We start from the raw sequence: 15,370 nt of genomic DNA on the forward strand, positions 1-15,370 counted from the left end.
TTTTTTAAGTAACGGGTATAAATATAAAGCTTCCACTGTGCCTTTAAAAATCGATGACATCAATGGTGGAGCAAAATTTTATTTAAATCCTTTGGAAAAGTGAACTACCCTAAGATAAAACTTTGATAATACATTTCTGAAATAAGTATGAATTAAGAAAGTTATGTTATGTACTAATAAAGTTTATAAAATATTCTTTTCAAATTTTATTTAATAAATAGTTTGCACTTTGCCATAGGAAAAATCGGTCGAAAATCAACTTTAGTACAGAGTGCCGGGGCTGTTTTAAACAAGAGTAAAAAGTAAAAGGTTATATTTTGGTGTTGTCCTTTCAGTTCCAGAATCACTACCAGTACGCACCGATACAAAAAATAAATTTTTAAAAATTTCTGACTGTTACGCACATTTTATATTTTATAGATCCCTGTACTTTTTTTTAACTACGGCGTCAAAAAATATGGCACCCTTATACAATATATATGTATGTATGTACAAAATATGGCAATGCCACGCAAGTGGCATCGCTTAAATTTAAGCGGCTGTTGGGCGCGCAGACTCAGTTTGAAATCATTAACCACTATTGTTTGTATTAATAAAAAGAATCTTGCATGAGTTTCACTGTACAATATCTATTTATTTCAGTTTCATTCAATACATATAAATATAACTTATGAATTGATTTGCGATCTCGCACAATTGCGTTGTTTGCTTCACATTTTAGTTAAAGTTTATTGCATATTCCGTATATGTTTATATATTAATGCTTAACATATTTACTTATTGTGTTGCTGCTGAGACTATTGAAGTTATTTTTCTCGGTTGTTAATAGATAATAGATGTACCATATAAGAAATAGTTGAGAGGTGACAGTGAGGGATAGTGAGAAGAGTTTAAACTGGGTTTTATTATACAAAATAATACAAATCATATAGATTACATTTTTATACTTTCGTTCACTGATAATCAAAAACAATTAAAGTTAATCAAATAAATTAAATACCGCTATGTAGGCCTTACATTGCTAAATAAATCAAATTAAATGCATCTGTTAGTCAAATTAAAGTAACGCGAGCTTAACTTGGCCAAAAGTAAAGGGGAAATAAAAAAAAAAACTAGATGTGTATGAATATGTATTGTATGTATAGTACGTAGTATGTATGTATGTAGGAGACACAGAAACAAACTTGACTAAAATACTATGCAAATTCGTGTGCATTTCGTTAAATTCATTAATGTTGCGACGCGTTTTGATTTAAATTTGGTTCTTAACTTAAGATCTACACTCTACAAATACAGTTAGCGCAAAAAAAAACTATATTAAAGGTAATTAAAATGACAGCAAAGGGGAGACAAAGATGGCCACTGTGTGTGTGTAGGAGCAGGACGGCACATCTACGCACAGGTGCGCGCTCGGCGTTGAAAGCGTTTCATGCGTCGATACCAATCGTCTTTCCACTCGATAACTATCGAGCGCGGACCAATGCCCAAATACCCGGGCGGCGCTTCCGAGTCGCGGCCCAATATCAAATAGGATCTGTAAGAGACAAATAGTAAACATCATTTAGCATTGGTAGAGCATCTTTTATTTTATTTATTTTAGCCGAAGGCCACGTCGTTAGTGCAATAGCTAATAAGTTAGGTTACATTTTGTAAACTCTTCTAACTTCTGAAAATTAATAATAATATTTTCTTTATTTATTATGATTTGATTTCTATCACTACAGATACAATTTATAGATAATGGCGCTCGTCACTGCGAATTAATTGTTGCTTAGCTCAGTTAAAACTTTTAAATTAAATGCGAAAGAAATGTTAGTCTGTATGGGCCTTATTTATAATTAGTGATGAAAAAAAATGTCGAAATATCGACAGCTCGATTTTCGCGGAAGCGATTATCGAGTACATCAACTCGGTGATTTTTTTTTAACGACCTATCGAGTTGCATCAATCGATTTCCATGAAAAATCGACAGCTTACTGGGGCTTGTTCATCGTAGTTAATTTTTAGAATTAAGCTTAGTCGTCAAATTTTTTATAAGAATCCGTAATATATTAGCTTCAAAATTGTCAAAGTTTGAATAAGGCATGAAAACGATGCAAGAAAAACAAGATTTCTAATCAAAGTTTTAAAATTTTTTTTAAAACTTGATATTTACAGCCCGATCTACTATTTTCCTGTTTTTCAATGTCTTCTTAAACCCTGTATAGTATGTAAGACAATCCGTAATATATTTTGAACTTATGCAATTATTAATCTTTAATTTTAGTACTGTACGTTTTCGATCAAGATGATTCTTACCTGTTAACTTTGATCTTGGGACAGCGGCACTCTAAGTTCTTAATCGGTATGATCCAGGTCATAGGACCCCGTTTCAGCATTGTATTCGGCATTCCATAGGCGCTGGTTTTGCTGCGTTTGAATACCGCTTGAATTTGGAGATCGTAACGCGCCGTTTCGCTGTCGTTTGGATAATCCGGAACGCTGCCGCTGTTGCTCCCAGTTGCTGCCCGAAACCCGTACTCCTGTTCGGTCCCCGGCTGTTGATCCATTTCGTAGTCCACGTCCGGATCCATTTCGCGCCGTCGCTCGCTGTTGGCCACCTCGCTGCTCGTATCTCGACCAATTACTTTGGCCATTATTGCTACGAATATGAATTGGTGAAATTTAAGAAATTGATTCAAGAATATATGTACATATGTGACTATATTGAAACATACCGTAGTCTCTTTTGCAGAATTTGTTGAGGTTTAACCTTTTGGTGCTTATTTTGCATTTTTCGCATTCTACGGATAAAAAAGACGGGGTAAAAGAATAAAAGGAGAATTAGTAAGATTTTGAACAAAGTGTTTCTCTGTAATGAGATGCATTTTTTTTATTGATCGCAGGGAGACCTTGGACTGGTTGCCACGCCCACTTTGACGCCGTCGCCCTTAGTTTTAACTGCGTGCATGCGTTGGACAAACTTTTGTTGTTTGTAGTTGTAGTGTCTGTGTGTTTACAATTTAATTGCACAATTTATGTCTTTATGGGCAATGCCAATTAGCGTGTCGAACAGAAACAGAAACTAAAACTGAAACTGAAACAGCAACAGCAACAGACGCTGCTGCAGCAACAATAATATGAACATTAAGGCGCGATCGGCATTACATTAAAGATATCACCCGGGCCCCCAACCCCAGACCCAACCCCCAGCCCCCAGTCCCCACCCAGGCTACAGTGTGGCCTCCAATGGCACGGCCTAAGGTTGCCATTGCCGTCTTTTGTGAACTAAAATTAGCCAAGGCATTTTCTTGTTGTTGTTGCTGTTGTTTGTGAATGCAGCAATGCAAATTGTATCGTCTGAAGTTGTTGTTTCGCTGTTGTTGCAGTTGCCTGTCGCCTGTTGCCAGTTGCTACCAATGTCACATACGTGACACAATTGGACGCATAAACTTTGTTTTATATGTATATGAGCAAATGCTCGATTGAGTCGATCAATTCAATCGATCACTTCTAAAATTGTACGGGGGGTGCGCCAACATTTCGTGGAGCTCGCTTCTATTTGGTATTTTATGTGAATCACTTCAAATTCGGTAAATGGGTGCATTCAAGGAAGGAGGAGGGTGGAAGTGCGACTCTACTTGCCGTTAAGTGGCCTAGCGATATTTAGCCCAGCTATTTGCGGTCCTCACTCTAAAGTGCATTGGCCACGCCCCCCAGCCTCATCTACAAACGTGCACAGAAGTGTGCAAAATAGTAAGAACAGCATAAATAGCCAAATAGCCTTGTTAAAATAATGCTTAACTAATCTAATTAATTTTAAAATAAATTTAAAAAAAATTTTAATATTCGACAATCCAAATTTACGTTAATAATTCTAAGAACCTCGTTGAATTAACTCAAAAAATTGGTTTTCAAAGAATAATAAAATTGAAATAAATTGACGTATAATAGATTTAAGCAATTTTAAAACTTTGAGAGTACCCTACTGCTTAGATTTTTATACTTAATATGAAGAGGCACCCTCAATATTTCCGAATATTTTGACCCATCTCGTTAAAAAAGCTTTATACAAACGGCTTTTTAAAATTACATTTCAGGTTTGTCTCTTTCTTTTCATAATTTTTTAACATTTTCTGCTCCTAGCATCTCTTACTTGATTCTTAACCTCTCGCTAATGATGCTTTATTGAATTAAGATTATTATGAGAAAGTGTTCTTATTGAGTGTACAATTGACTATATGTAAATTCTACTATATCTAAAAACCGTAGAATTACGTTCGAAATATTCTCGTGTGTCGATGGCAATAAATTCAAAGTGACTCGTTAATCATTTAATTGTGCATTACATTAACATGTCATTAAATTTCGTATTCAAAATCAGATACGCGGCAAGGTCGATAGAAGGTGGTTGGGCGCTTGGGACCGTGCCCCAGGCTCGCAGTGTGTGTGGCACTTACTTTAAATTAACTCAAACTCGACAGAATTTCAAATTAATTTAATAAGATTATCAAATTATAAATTCATAATTAATATTCATGTCGAGCAGTCTCGCTCTTTCCTCGTTTCATGCTCTCCTTCTATTATTTTATCATTTGCCCCACAACTTAACTAACACTATGAAATGCCAGCAAGGACTAACTTTTTCGTACTGTGCACGTGTGTGTGTGTCTATATCTCTGTGTGTGTGTGAGGGAGAGAGGGAGAAAGAGAGGGTTGACCATCATTTCAGTGCGCTTCTTGGTTACAAGCGTGCAAGCTTCAACTTCAACTTCAACTTCAACTTGGGTTTCTTCGCATCAACTTTGCGCTTTTCTTTGCCATTGACAAATAAATTTAACTGGTGCCTTTTTTAAGCAGCAACTAAAAAGCTGTGGCAGCTTGAGGGAAATGAAGACGGAGAGTGGGTTCATTGAGTAGAAGGCACTTTGACTGAATCCCCATTTGCATTTGATGATGGATGCTCTTCTGGATGGGTGCCCAATTTGCGTATTTAGTTCTGAGAAGTTGTCACTGTTCCTTTTTCAGCTTTCAGATTTCAACTTTCATTTTAACTTTCACTTAAGTCTTATTTAAGTTTTTGCCTGAGAAAATTATCGTTATCGAGCGAAAGCTCAAGAGAGAGAGGGAGCGAGCGAAAGAGAGAGAGAGAGTGGGAAAAGAGCTTTGCCTAACTGTATTTGACTACATTTTTAGCATAGCTGGTACTCTTTTTATTCTTTGGTACAAAATAAATTAGCTAGATGGACGAAGCTTCAAAAACTTTTTGTAATGTAGAATAAAGATCTTTGCCACAAAAGTTTAAAAATAGTATTAATATTTCATTTCATTTTGTTATCTTTTTAAATTTTACTCTGAATTTTACATATTTATAGCATACATGCACACAAACAATATTACGCTGAAACCAGAGTAAAGAAGAAAGCAGTATCAAAGCTATTGATTAGAGCTGGTTTAAGCATTTAATAAGTAAGTGCAATTTTTAAAACGGCTCCAAATGATTATTAATTTCATATGTTCGCAACAAAAATAATAGCTTTTTATAATGACGTCATGTTGTAGTTTTACGTAAAGTATAAATATGAAAGCCCTTTTTATATAGGTACTTGTGGTTGATATAAGGTTTTTGTCTTGAAGTGATTTGCATGATAGTAGACCCCATATAGTAAGCATATATATTCTTGTACAGGACGACGAGCTGAGTCGATATCGCGATTTCAGTCGGTTCGTCTGTTTCTAAGCGAACTAGTCTTTCAGTTTTTAGATTATCTTGATGAAGTTTGGTGCAGATCCGTCAATCCTATTACCAGCTGCCATAGGAAATCAGTCGAAAATCATTATAAATTTCGTAAATCATTAAAAGAGGCTTCGAAAAATTTCATTCTCCAAATTTGCACAATTGTATAATAATTGTAAAATTTAAATCAGTGTGAGATATACTTTGAATCAAAAAACGCGGTCCGCAAAAAAAAAAAGATTTAGTTCAGAAAAAAAACAAAAAAAATTAAAACTAGCATATAACTTTCAGAACAAAGCTTGCAGGACTCTACAAGAGTATCAAATCTTCGTCGTGCCAAAGATAACATAAATAAATATAAGAAAAAAATATTTATATGGTATGTATTAATGTATGATTCAAGTAAATCTTTTTTTCACAAATAAAGTTTTTTTTTCTAATATTTAATAAATGTTATTAAGTATACATAGCATAATATGATTATGAAGTGAGAGTGAGTGTTCTTTTAGGTAAATTTGTCATTGCATTTTCGCACTTTGGTTGTCATTCAGTGGGAAATCTCGACATTACCGCACCCATCGTCTGTCGCCTGCCCTGTGCAAATAGTTGACAACAATTAGCAGCGGTTACAGGCAGCACGGCCACTGCACAGTGCCGCTTAAAAGTGCGCGGCCATTGTTGTCGCCGCTGTTCATTCATGAACAAATTAAATAAAGAAACTTTTTAATACATTTGCGTAGCGAGTTGTTGTTGTTGTTCGCTGCTCGCTTTCTATTTGCTGCTCGCCATTCGCTTTGCCACTTTGTGCAAAGTTTGCTTTGCTTTTTACTTGAGCACGCGCCACCTTAGGGCGCCGCATTGAGGGGCGGAGCGGAACGGAATGAAACGGAAGGAACGGAAGGAACGGAGCGGGAAGATGTTTGTAGTTCTTGGCTGCCTCGATGCTTCGCTGCTTGGCAGGCGGCTTAAGCATGATTTATGCCATGGTGGCGCATTCTGTTTGCTTGTTGCTGCAGCCGGCAGTCTCCAACCGTCCGTCCGGCGACATGCACTCTTCTGCTCCTTGCAACCCTCCACTTTCCACCCACTCCCTCTACCTACACTCAGAAAAATATGCCATTCTAAAATTAGGTACGATCGTACTTGAATTTATACCGTTTTTTTCTTAAAATTTTAAGTTTGCTGTGTTCTGCAAATCTTAAATTAAGTATGAATCTATCTTTAATTTAGAATTCTGACCGTCCATTCCTATGGCAGCTATTTGAAATTAAATTCAGATTTTAACCAAATGAAATCTGTGAAAATCTTAAAAATAAGAATGTTTTGTACTAAAAACAAGTACATTTTGGGATAAGTTCAAGATTTTGGTGTACTTCAACTTTAATAGACTTGATTTGAACCCAAAACGTACTTTAAGTATACCAGAAAAATCTCATTTAAAGATTTTCAAACTTGCGAAAATCAAACTTGAAATACAATTTTTGTTCGCAACTTTAGAAATTCCGAACTAAAACAGCTTTTAAGATCGTTTGTACTTGAATAACAGCTGATTAAGTACGAAAATCATTATTTTTTTTCTGAGTGTACCTATAATGCCCAGCAGCAGTGGCAATTGTGACTAAAAGTTGCGTGCAAACATTTGCACTATCTCTGTTAAGTGCCGCCCACGCGGTCCATGTACTGCTACTGCCACGCCTAAAACCGCCCGAGAGTTAACAGCTTGCAGCTCGTTTCCTCGCTGCTTCTCCATCTTATTCCCCCGCCCCGTTTTGGCAACTCGGTAGCCGTTTTCTTCTTTTGAGGCCGCTTAACCGACAACCGACTGCACTTTAGCGGATTTGTGTTTTCTCACCCATTTGAAAGGATTACAAAACGAGAGAAGCGACGTGGCAAAAGTTTGCCGTCTGGAATAGTTAGTAGAAGAGGCCGCATTACTAAAAACACCAGCAACAACAGCAACAAAAAGTTAGAGCGGTTAACACAAACAACATAGACACGAGACAGAAAGAGCGAGAGAGTGAGAGAGAGAAAGTGATGAGAGAGCACTTACTTACCCCTGCCGCCCTCGGTGCGATAATATTGCGATTGGGCGGCCGCCGAGGAGGCGCCTCTGTTGACGCCAACACCTCCAGTGGGCTCATTTGGCTCTGGCGCCGTATTCTGGGTATCCAGCATGTTGATCATGCGCGGTGGTTGTTCTGCGAAGAGATTAAAATATCAATAAATTATCAGACCTATTCTACAAATCTTTAATCTTTGATAGCGACAACAAGCAAGCAATGCTTTCAAACGTCAAATCATTTGTTAAGAAATTACACAAATTCAAAAATTGAATGAATTAAAACAAAAAATAATTTATAATTGAATAGAAATGCTTTAAAAACATGTTGATTGCATTTTTTTTAATTATGTATAATATACTTAAAATTAATATTTTTTTTAAAAAATTGAAAATAAATATGTCGCAGACGAGTTTTGTGACTTGAAAATGTGTTCGAAAAAATGACGTTTCTATCATTTCAGAAACACCGACATTTCGAACACACTATGGAAAAAAAAATGTACAATATTTTGGCATAAAGTCAGTTTTGTTGTTGTTCAGAATCTTAAAAAAAAAACATTTACACGAGTTAAAAGTCTAGTGACGAAAGTCTAGATGCCACACAATTTCTGATATCCAATTTTGTGACGAGCGATATTCAATTTAATATATATAAATTTAAAAAAATTGTAGCTATGTTTATAAATAAAAATAGTTCGACAATCGGCATTGCGCAAAAAACATATTTTAAGTGAAGAGAATGTCGAATGTAGCGATATATAGGACATATCTGTAGCTTCTATGGCTTAAAAGCTGTTGGGGTCTACATTTTAGCGCGACTTAGCGTTATCCCGCTAAACTAGCGGTTTTTTTTAAGCTCGTAAGACTAACATTTCTAGATTTTCATAGATTTGACTTTACATTTCATTTGGTAAAGGGCACTTAAAATTTCGACTCGAATTGTTGATAAGCATTTTAAAAAAATGAAAAATTTTACCAAAAGGCCTCGACGTCCCATTAGCTGCAATCATTAAAATTTTGCCCACTATCTCATTAACCAAGTGAGTTGGTAAAAGTTTTAGTATTCCATTTTATTAGTTAGGATTAAACCTTTCGATCGGGATGTAACTTGATCTGATCGGACAGTCGTAGCAAATTTTCCATATTAGTTGAATATATTGCTAGTCGCCTTTCGCACCTTTTGTGCTGCTTTCGTTAAATTTAAGTATACTGTAGTACGTAAAATTTTGCGTTTTTTGGTACATGACACATAAGTTTTGTCTGAGGAGTTTGGAAGATATTACCTGTTTACTGAATATACACATTTTTACAGGTCGAAAATCACGTTTTAGTACGAAAAGCTTTTTTGTTTTATTAGATATCTCAACCAATTTGATACAATATGCATTTAACTTGGTTTTATATATCCTGACCAAAGTTGGTTTAAATCGGACCATTAGGTTTTAGTGTGATAACTTTTTTGTTTTATGAGATATTTTAAACAAATTGATAAAATATGCATTTAATTTAGTTTTATACATCCTGACCGAAGTTGGTTAAAATCGGACCACTATATCATATAGCTGTCATAGGACCGATCGGTCCAATATTAAGTCTTAGTATGAACAACTATTTTATTTTACCAGATTTCGTTACCAAACTAATATAATATGCATTTAAGTTACACTTATAGATCCTGACCAAAGTAAGTTCTAATCGAAATTCAATATCATATAGCTGTCATAGGACCGATCTGGCACAATCCAAGTCTAAGTATGAAAAACTTTTTTTTTCATAGTAAGTACGGGGTCTCCGACAGTAGAGTATGCTCTACTGTAGCAACGCGAGCGAAGCAAGCATGGGGAGGAGCCCCCAATTTTTTTTTATAATTAAATAACAAATTTTTTTTAAATATGAAAGAAATTCAACAAATAAATTTATGTATTTTACTATCTGCCTGCATTAATGATAAAGTTACAATGTCAAAAGCAAAAGCAAATGCAAAAATTTCTGATATCCCACAAAAAAACAGCCTCTACACGAGGTAAAAGTCTAGTGACAAAAGCAATTTCTAGCCCAAAATTTCTTATATCCAATTTTGGGACGAACAAAATTCAGTTTAATATAAAAATTTTAAATAAAAATATATATTAACAATAAAAAAAAGAGAGTTGGCATTCGGCACTGCGCAAAATGTAATTTTTATGTACAAAGAATCTCACCCTTTTTGCGCACAGTGCACAATGCCAATTTTCGTTTAGTTTTTAATAATTTATATTTTTATTTAAAATTTTAAAATAAAACTGAATTTTGTTTGTCACAAAATTGGATATCAGAAATTTTGGGGCTAGAAATTGCTTTCGTCACTAGGCTTTTACCTCGTGTAGAGGTTTTTTTAGTGGGATACTTAAATTTCTATCAATGTCAGTTGAATCAGAATTGTCATGTGAAGTGAAATGAAATGTGGACTTAGTAGAATATGTGGTTTACTTACTGATGCAAGGCGCGATGTGGGAGCGACTCTGTTGGTAGCCGCGGGCACAGCGATTGCAGGTCAGTCCGGTGACGCCGTCCTTGCACGGACATTGACCGCTCGTGTTGTTGCAGATTTTGCCAGATGAGCCGATCGGATGGCACTCGCAGGCTGAAAAATGGGAAAAGAACAGACGCACAATCAGTTGAAAGATGCTCATTGAGATGCCGTTTCAGATACAGATACATTTCATCAGCAGATACAATTGTATTTGTTGTTGCAGTTGCAGTTGCAGCTGCGTCGCGTTGAGAGCTTAATTGAGCTGGCCGCACTTCAAAGCCTTTTTTTTCCCAATCGCAAATGCATTCGGAAATCAGCACACGAGCATGTATGTATGTATGTAATGGTCAATATGGCGTTACGTCCATGGAATCTACTTGAATTTTACTTTAAGTTCTATTCAAGTTTTTCTTTCCACCGACTTTTTGGCCAGCCAGCGGGTGACGACGGCCTCTGGCTCTGTTTTTTTATCATCTTTTTTTTCTCTCTGTCGGCTCTTGCCGTATACGTTTATGAGCCGTGGAAATATGCATTAACAGATAACAGGGACAACACCCATGTCTTCCTCATCCCCCACATTAGCCACCATCGGGATTCCAAATTGAGTGCACGCCGCCAGTTAAATGCTGGCCACTGCTGCCACACGGTTAATTGCAAATGAAAGTGCGAATGTGCTTGGCCCAGGGGCGGAATTTTACTTAACATCCTCTTTGCTTTAACATACGTCTTCCCCCTGCCCCTTACAAACATTGAATACACTAGGTAACAGCCAGACTTTAACCTTTAACCTTTTTCTGAAAATGGTTCTGATCTAAAAAAAATGTACAAATATTTAAAAATCTAGTAAATATTTAAAAGCTTTTTTTCCAGACGTGAGCTGCCACTTTTGACCATTACTCAGTAATATAACAACTAATTTAAGTTTTAAACTTTATTAAACAATTTTATAAATCTAGGCTGCAAACTACCAAAATTTTGGTAAAGGTTCGGTTCGATGATTCGAACCATAGAGCAAGACTTGGGTTCGGTTCGCAAACCGGTTTATAAACCTGCTGAACTCAAGGTTTGGGTTCGAACTTTGGTTCAATTAAATACAAATAAATTATTTTTTTTTGTACAACATTTTCCTTTTTTATAACAAGTAAATATTCAATTAAAAAAACTCGAATTTCATAACAATCAAAATTTGTTTTAAGATCACTTATTATTTTGTGATTTGTAGTCGAAGTTGCAAATATGTGAGCTATATTAAAAATGCATAGAGCCGAACCTTTTATTCAAGAAAGTGGTTCGCTTCAGGTTCGGGTTTGACGAGTTTATAATTCGGGCTGCCCAAAAGCATAAAAAAGCCGTTGGTTAGACCCAAGATATGAATGGTTGATTTGAAATGTCAAAATTATAAAATTAAAATAAATTCTTTTTAAATTTAACAAAAGGGCATTAAATTCATTAAAAATGAATTCGCTGTACGAAATTGGTCAATAATGAAGATAACTCATCTTTGTGTACCCGCAAATAGGTGTGTAAAATTAGAGCTCGGACATTTCTGTATTTTTAATATGATTTAAAGAATAGTAGCTGGAATTCATACTCGACAATTTTTAAGCAATAAAAGATCCAGAGTTTCAATCATACTTTCTTATTTTTTGTGATGTGATAGCAATGTGAATGAATTTTTGAAGTTAAACAAACATAATAGACCCCTGAACTCTTTTTTTTAATACGGGGTCTAAAAATTTGTTAGCCAGAGTGCAAACCAGAGCCCCTCCCTGCCCCCCTTCCTGCCTACGCCCTTGGCCACATCTTATACTGACTTTAACCCAATTTTTTTGAGCGGCATGCACTTTTGTTTTTTCTGTGTGACACTGTGCTTTGTGAGACAGTGAGTTCCCGCAGCATGTCGTCTTTTATTTTTTTGTTTCGCTTTTAGCCCACCCACAAATGAACGGGTCTAAAGCACTGAGTCAGCTGGAATCTCATCGGAGCTGGTTTACATATATAAACTAACCACGCTAGTTGGTTGCTTGTGGGCTTAGGCTTCTTTAGTTAATAAGCCGCTTTTGGCCACTCTTCAAATGAGGGCCCAATGCCTTTGCAAGTCTACAGCATTAAATGGAGTCGGAGTGAGAAACTGAGACGACACTTTGACGTGCTACGGATGGTCTTCTTTGGTTCAGGTTCAGGCTCAGCTCAGGGAATAGGGAATGGATATTGAGCTGTGAATGGGAATGGGATAGCGAATGGGGATCGGGGAACGGTAGCCATGGAGCAGAGTTTGCAGCGTGCGTGCAACATTTGGTAATTTAATCCGATTTACAATAAATTAAATGCGATTTATATGCACACAGCGACACATCCGGAAGATAACAACAACAACAACAACAACAGCAGCTGTAACAACAACAATGACAATGACAACAGCGACAGCAGACAATAATAACTTGCTACAACAACAATAGCACTTTAACCATTTTGCGCTCGTGTCCATTGTTGGGCTTCAGGGCATATGTACTCGTACTGTCAGATATGGGGGCTGGGTGCTGGTGTGAGGGCGTGGCAGCAACAATATGACAACAATATGGTTGTGTATACAACTCTGGGTGTGTGTGATTGTGTGTGTGTGTGTTGTGCGGTATCTGAACGTGGCAGCACACACAACACTCTCAACTGTTAAAATAGCCAAGGCTGAAAAAAATAGCAGCAACAACGAGTTCATTACGCATCCTGGCCCATATCGTGGCATGGCTATGAACTGCGCTACAAATGTGCATACAACCATCTGTATGTGTGTGTGTGTGTTTGTGTGTGTGTGTGTGTACCTCTGTTTCCCTGGCAGTTTCCATATGGCCCGTGCTGAGCTTTTTTGCGCATTGACCAAGGCAACAGATTATGCATTTTCATTATAACGAGACACGGAGACTCACACACACATACACACACACACACACACACAAGCTCAAAATCGCACTCACAGATAAACACACTCATTCCCACTCACATCTATCTAGTACATTCGAATTGACATTCACAAAGAATGCATTCGAATTGTATCATTTTTTTAATGAAATGTAGACTCCCTATAAGATCAGGCAAATTGAGTTTATTTTGCCACGCCCACTGTGGGCGGCACGAACTGAAACTACCGACAAAACTCTGTGGTGAGCTTTTAATACTGGCCTACGTCTTATACATCCTGACTGAATTTGGTTCAAATCGAGCCACTATATCATCCAGCTGCCATAGAAACGATTGGTCGAAAATCAAGTCTTATAGGCTATTTCCACGACAGCACATTTGGCTCATTCGACGCCATTTTCATCATCTGGCCCGAATGTGGACTTCATTTCAGTACAAAATCCGGATGATCATTTTGGCTCATCCATAATGAATGAGCCGATTTTTTGTCATTCGACCCTGTGAATTTTAGTATTTTTTTTATCGAGCACGCGATGTTTATCGATAAACTCTTAAAAAAAAGAAATTATCACCTTAACCAGCTGTTTTCATCAATAAAATCGGTAGGCATTAAATTTGCGCCAATTATAATATCATAATAAATAATAAAATGTTGTTATTGTCTGCTTTTTATAATTTGTGCACAGAAGCCGAACAGCTGCTTTGCTTTAAGTGTCTTAACAGTTTCACATTTGGTCGTGGAATATGAGCCACATCCAAATGTGACCAAATGAGCCAAATGTGAGTGGTCGTGGAAATAGGCTATTAGTATAAAAAAGTTCTTTGTTTCTTGACATATCTTAGCCGATGTCACACAATGTGCACCTGGGTTAGTTCTATACATCTTAACCAAATTTAGCTCAAATCGATTTACTGTATGATATACGTATAGCTGCCATATGAAGAATTGTTCGAAAATTAAAGATTAGTATAAAAATTGTTGTTGTTCCTGTAGATACAGTCGAACTTCCCTAACTCGAATCGCCATTATCCAAAGAAAAAGTTAGGCTTGTCGAGACTTCGAGCTATAGAATTTTTTTTTTAAGTTTTTAAAAGAAACTAAAAATTTATTCATGTTAAATTGTGATCTTTTTAATTTTTATTATCTTGTGGTGCTCACTTAAAAAAAACAATCAGAAACTAAGGACTACGAACTCATATATATAATAGAAACTCATATAACTCATATATACAAATAGCGAGCCGTTAAATTTTTCTTATACTTAAAGTTAAACATAACTTTAAAAATCAGAAATTAGATACGAAAATTCATATACTTTAAATAGCTCTTACTCTTACTTTACTATACTTTAACTTTTAATTTTTCTTTAATTCTTCAACCTAAACAGCACTTAAAAAATCGGAAATTAGGGTCCGATAAATATATTTTTTTATTTATTTATTTATTTTTGTTAAAGGAAGGGCTTTTAGTTTGCTTAAGACCATATCCAAACGAGCCGGTAACAGAAGCATAAAACAGAAACGAAAATAAAACGCAATTTATTTGTGATTTCTCCGAAAATTCGACTTACAGAAGCACTTGCCAATATATTGGTGCGATTTATGGAGAAATTCTACTTATGGAACTTCGAGTTATGGAAGAAGAATTGTTTATAACTTGCTCAGTAAAGGATATTGTCACTCAATTTTGTTCAAGTTATAGAAGTTCGAGTTAGGGAGGTTCGACTGTATATTATTGAAGCTCAAAAATTATTAATTTTGGTTCTAATCGATCGGTTCACAATCAGTCGAAAATATATTACAGCGTTCTGCAAGGGCATCAAATCTTCGGTGTTCCGAACGGTATCTAAAAGCCTGGGCACAGGATATCCTACTGTCGAGTTCACTCGCCTGATCCGTTTGTTTGTTTTGTTTTAGTTTCAGTCGGTTTGCCACTAATTTAATCTAATTATTGGCACAAATTATATACCATATACCTTTTAAGCCACATATTCTCATGCTGCTGCATGTATTGCTGATTCATTTAAGAGACATATCAGTTACCAGAGTGTACCTTTCACCAGATCTACAGTCACCTTCATCTCGCATTGAGGCACTGAATTCCGCACGAAAGGACGACCCAAATAGTCATATTGAATCACATTTGACTTGGCAGTTGGTTAAT

At 36.2% G+C, this 15,370-nt stretch overlaps 1 protein-coding gene across 2 annotated transcripts in view; it reads right to left on the reverse strand.

Annotated features, from left to right (window-relative positions):
- Nucleotides 1–609: 609 nt before the first annotated feature.
- LOC117793599 (netrin-A) overlaps nucleotides 610–15,370 on the reverse strand; it is a 66,683-nt gene continuing 51,922 nt past the window's right edge. The window contains exons 3-7 of one of the 2 annotated variants that reach the window (XM_034633960.1): nucleotides 10,252–10,401; nucleotides 7,771–7,914; nucleotides 2,718–2,783; nucleotides 2,299–2,641; nucleotides 610–1,534 (exon numbers count right to left, since the gene is read on the reverse strand). In XM_034633960.1, coding sequence (XP_034489851.1) covers nucleotides 1,393–1,534; nucleotides 2,299–2,641; nucleotides 2,718–2,783; nucleotides 7,771–7,914; nucleotides 10,252–10,401 — 845 coding nt within the window. In that variant the 3' untranslated portion in view covers nucleotides 610–1,392. Of the gene's footprint in view, nucleotides 1,535–2,298; nucleotides 2,642–2,717; nucleotides 2,784–7,766; nucleotides 7,915–10,251; nucleotides 10,402–15,370 lie in introns of both variants that reach the window. The other variant, XM_034633961.1, reaches the window with a different exon arrangement.

This window comes from Drosophila innubila, chromosome X (genome assembly GCF_004354385.1).
Source record: "Drosophila innubila isolate TH190305 chromosome X, UK_Dinn_1.0, whole genome shotgun sequence".
Lineage (NCBI taxonomy): Eukaryota > Metazoa > Arthropoda > Insecta > Diptera > Drosophilidae > Drosophila > Drosophila innubila.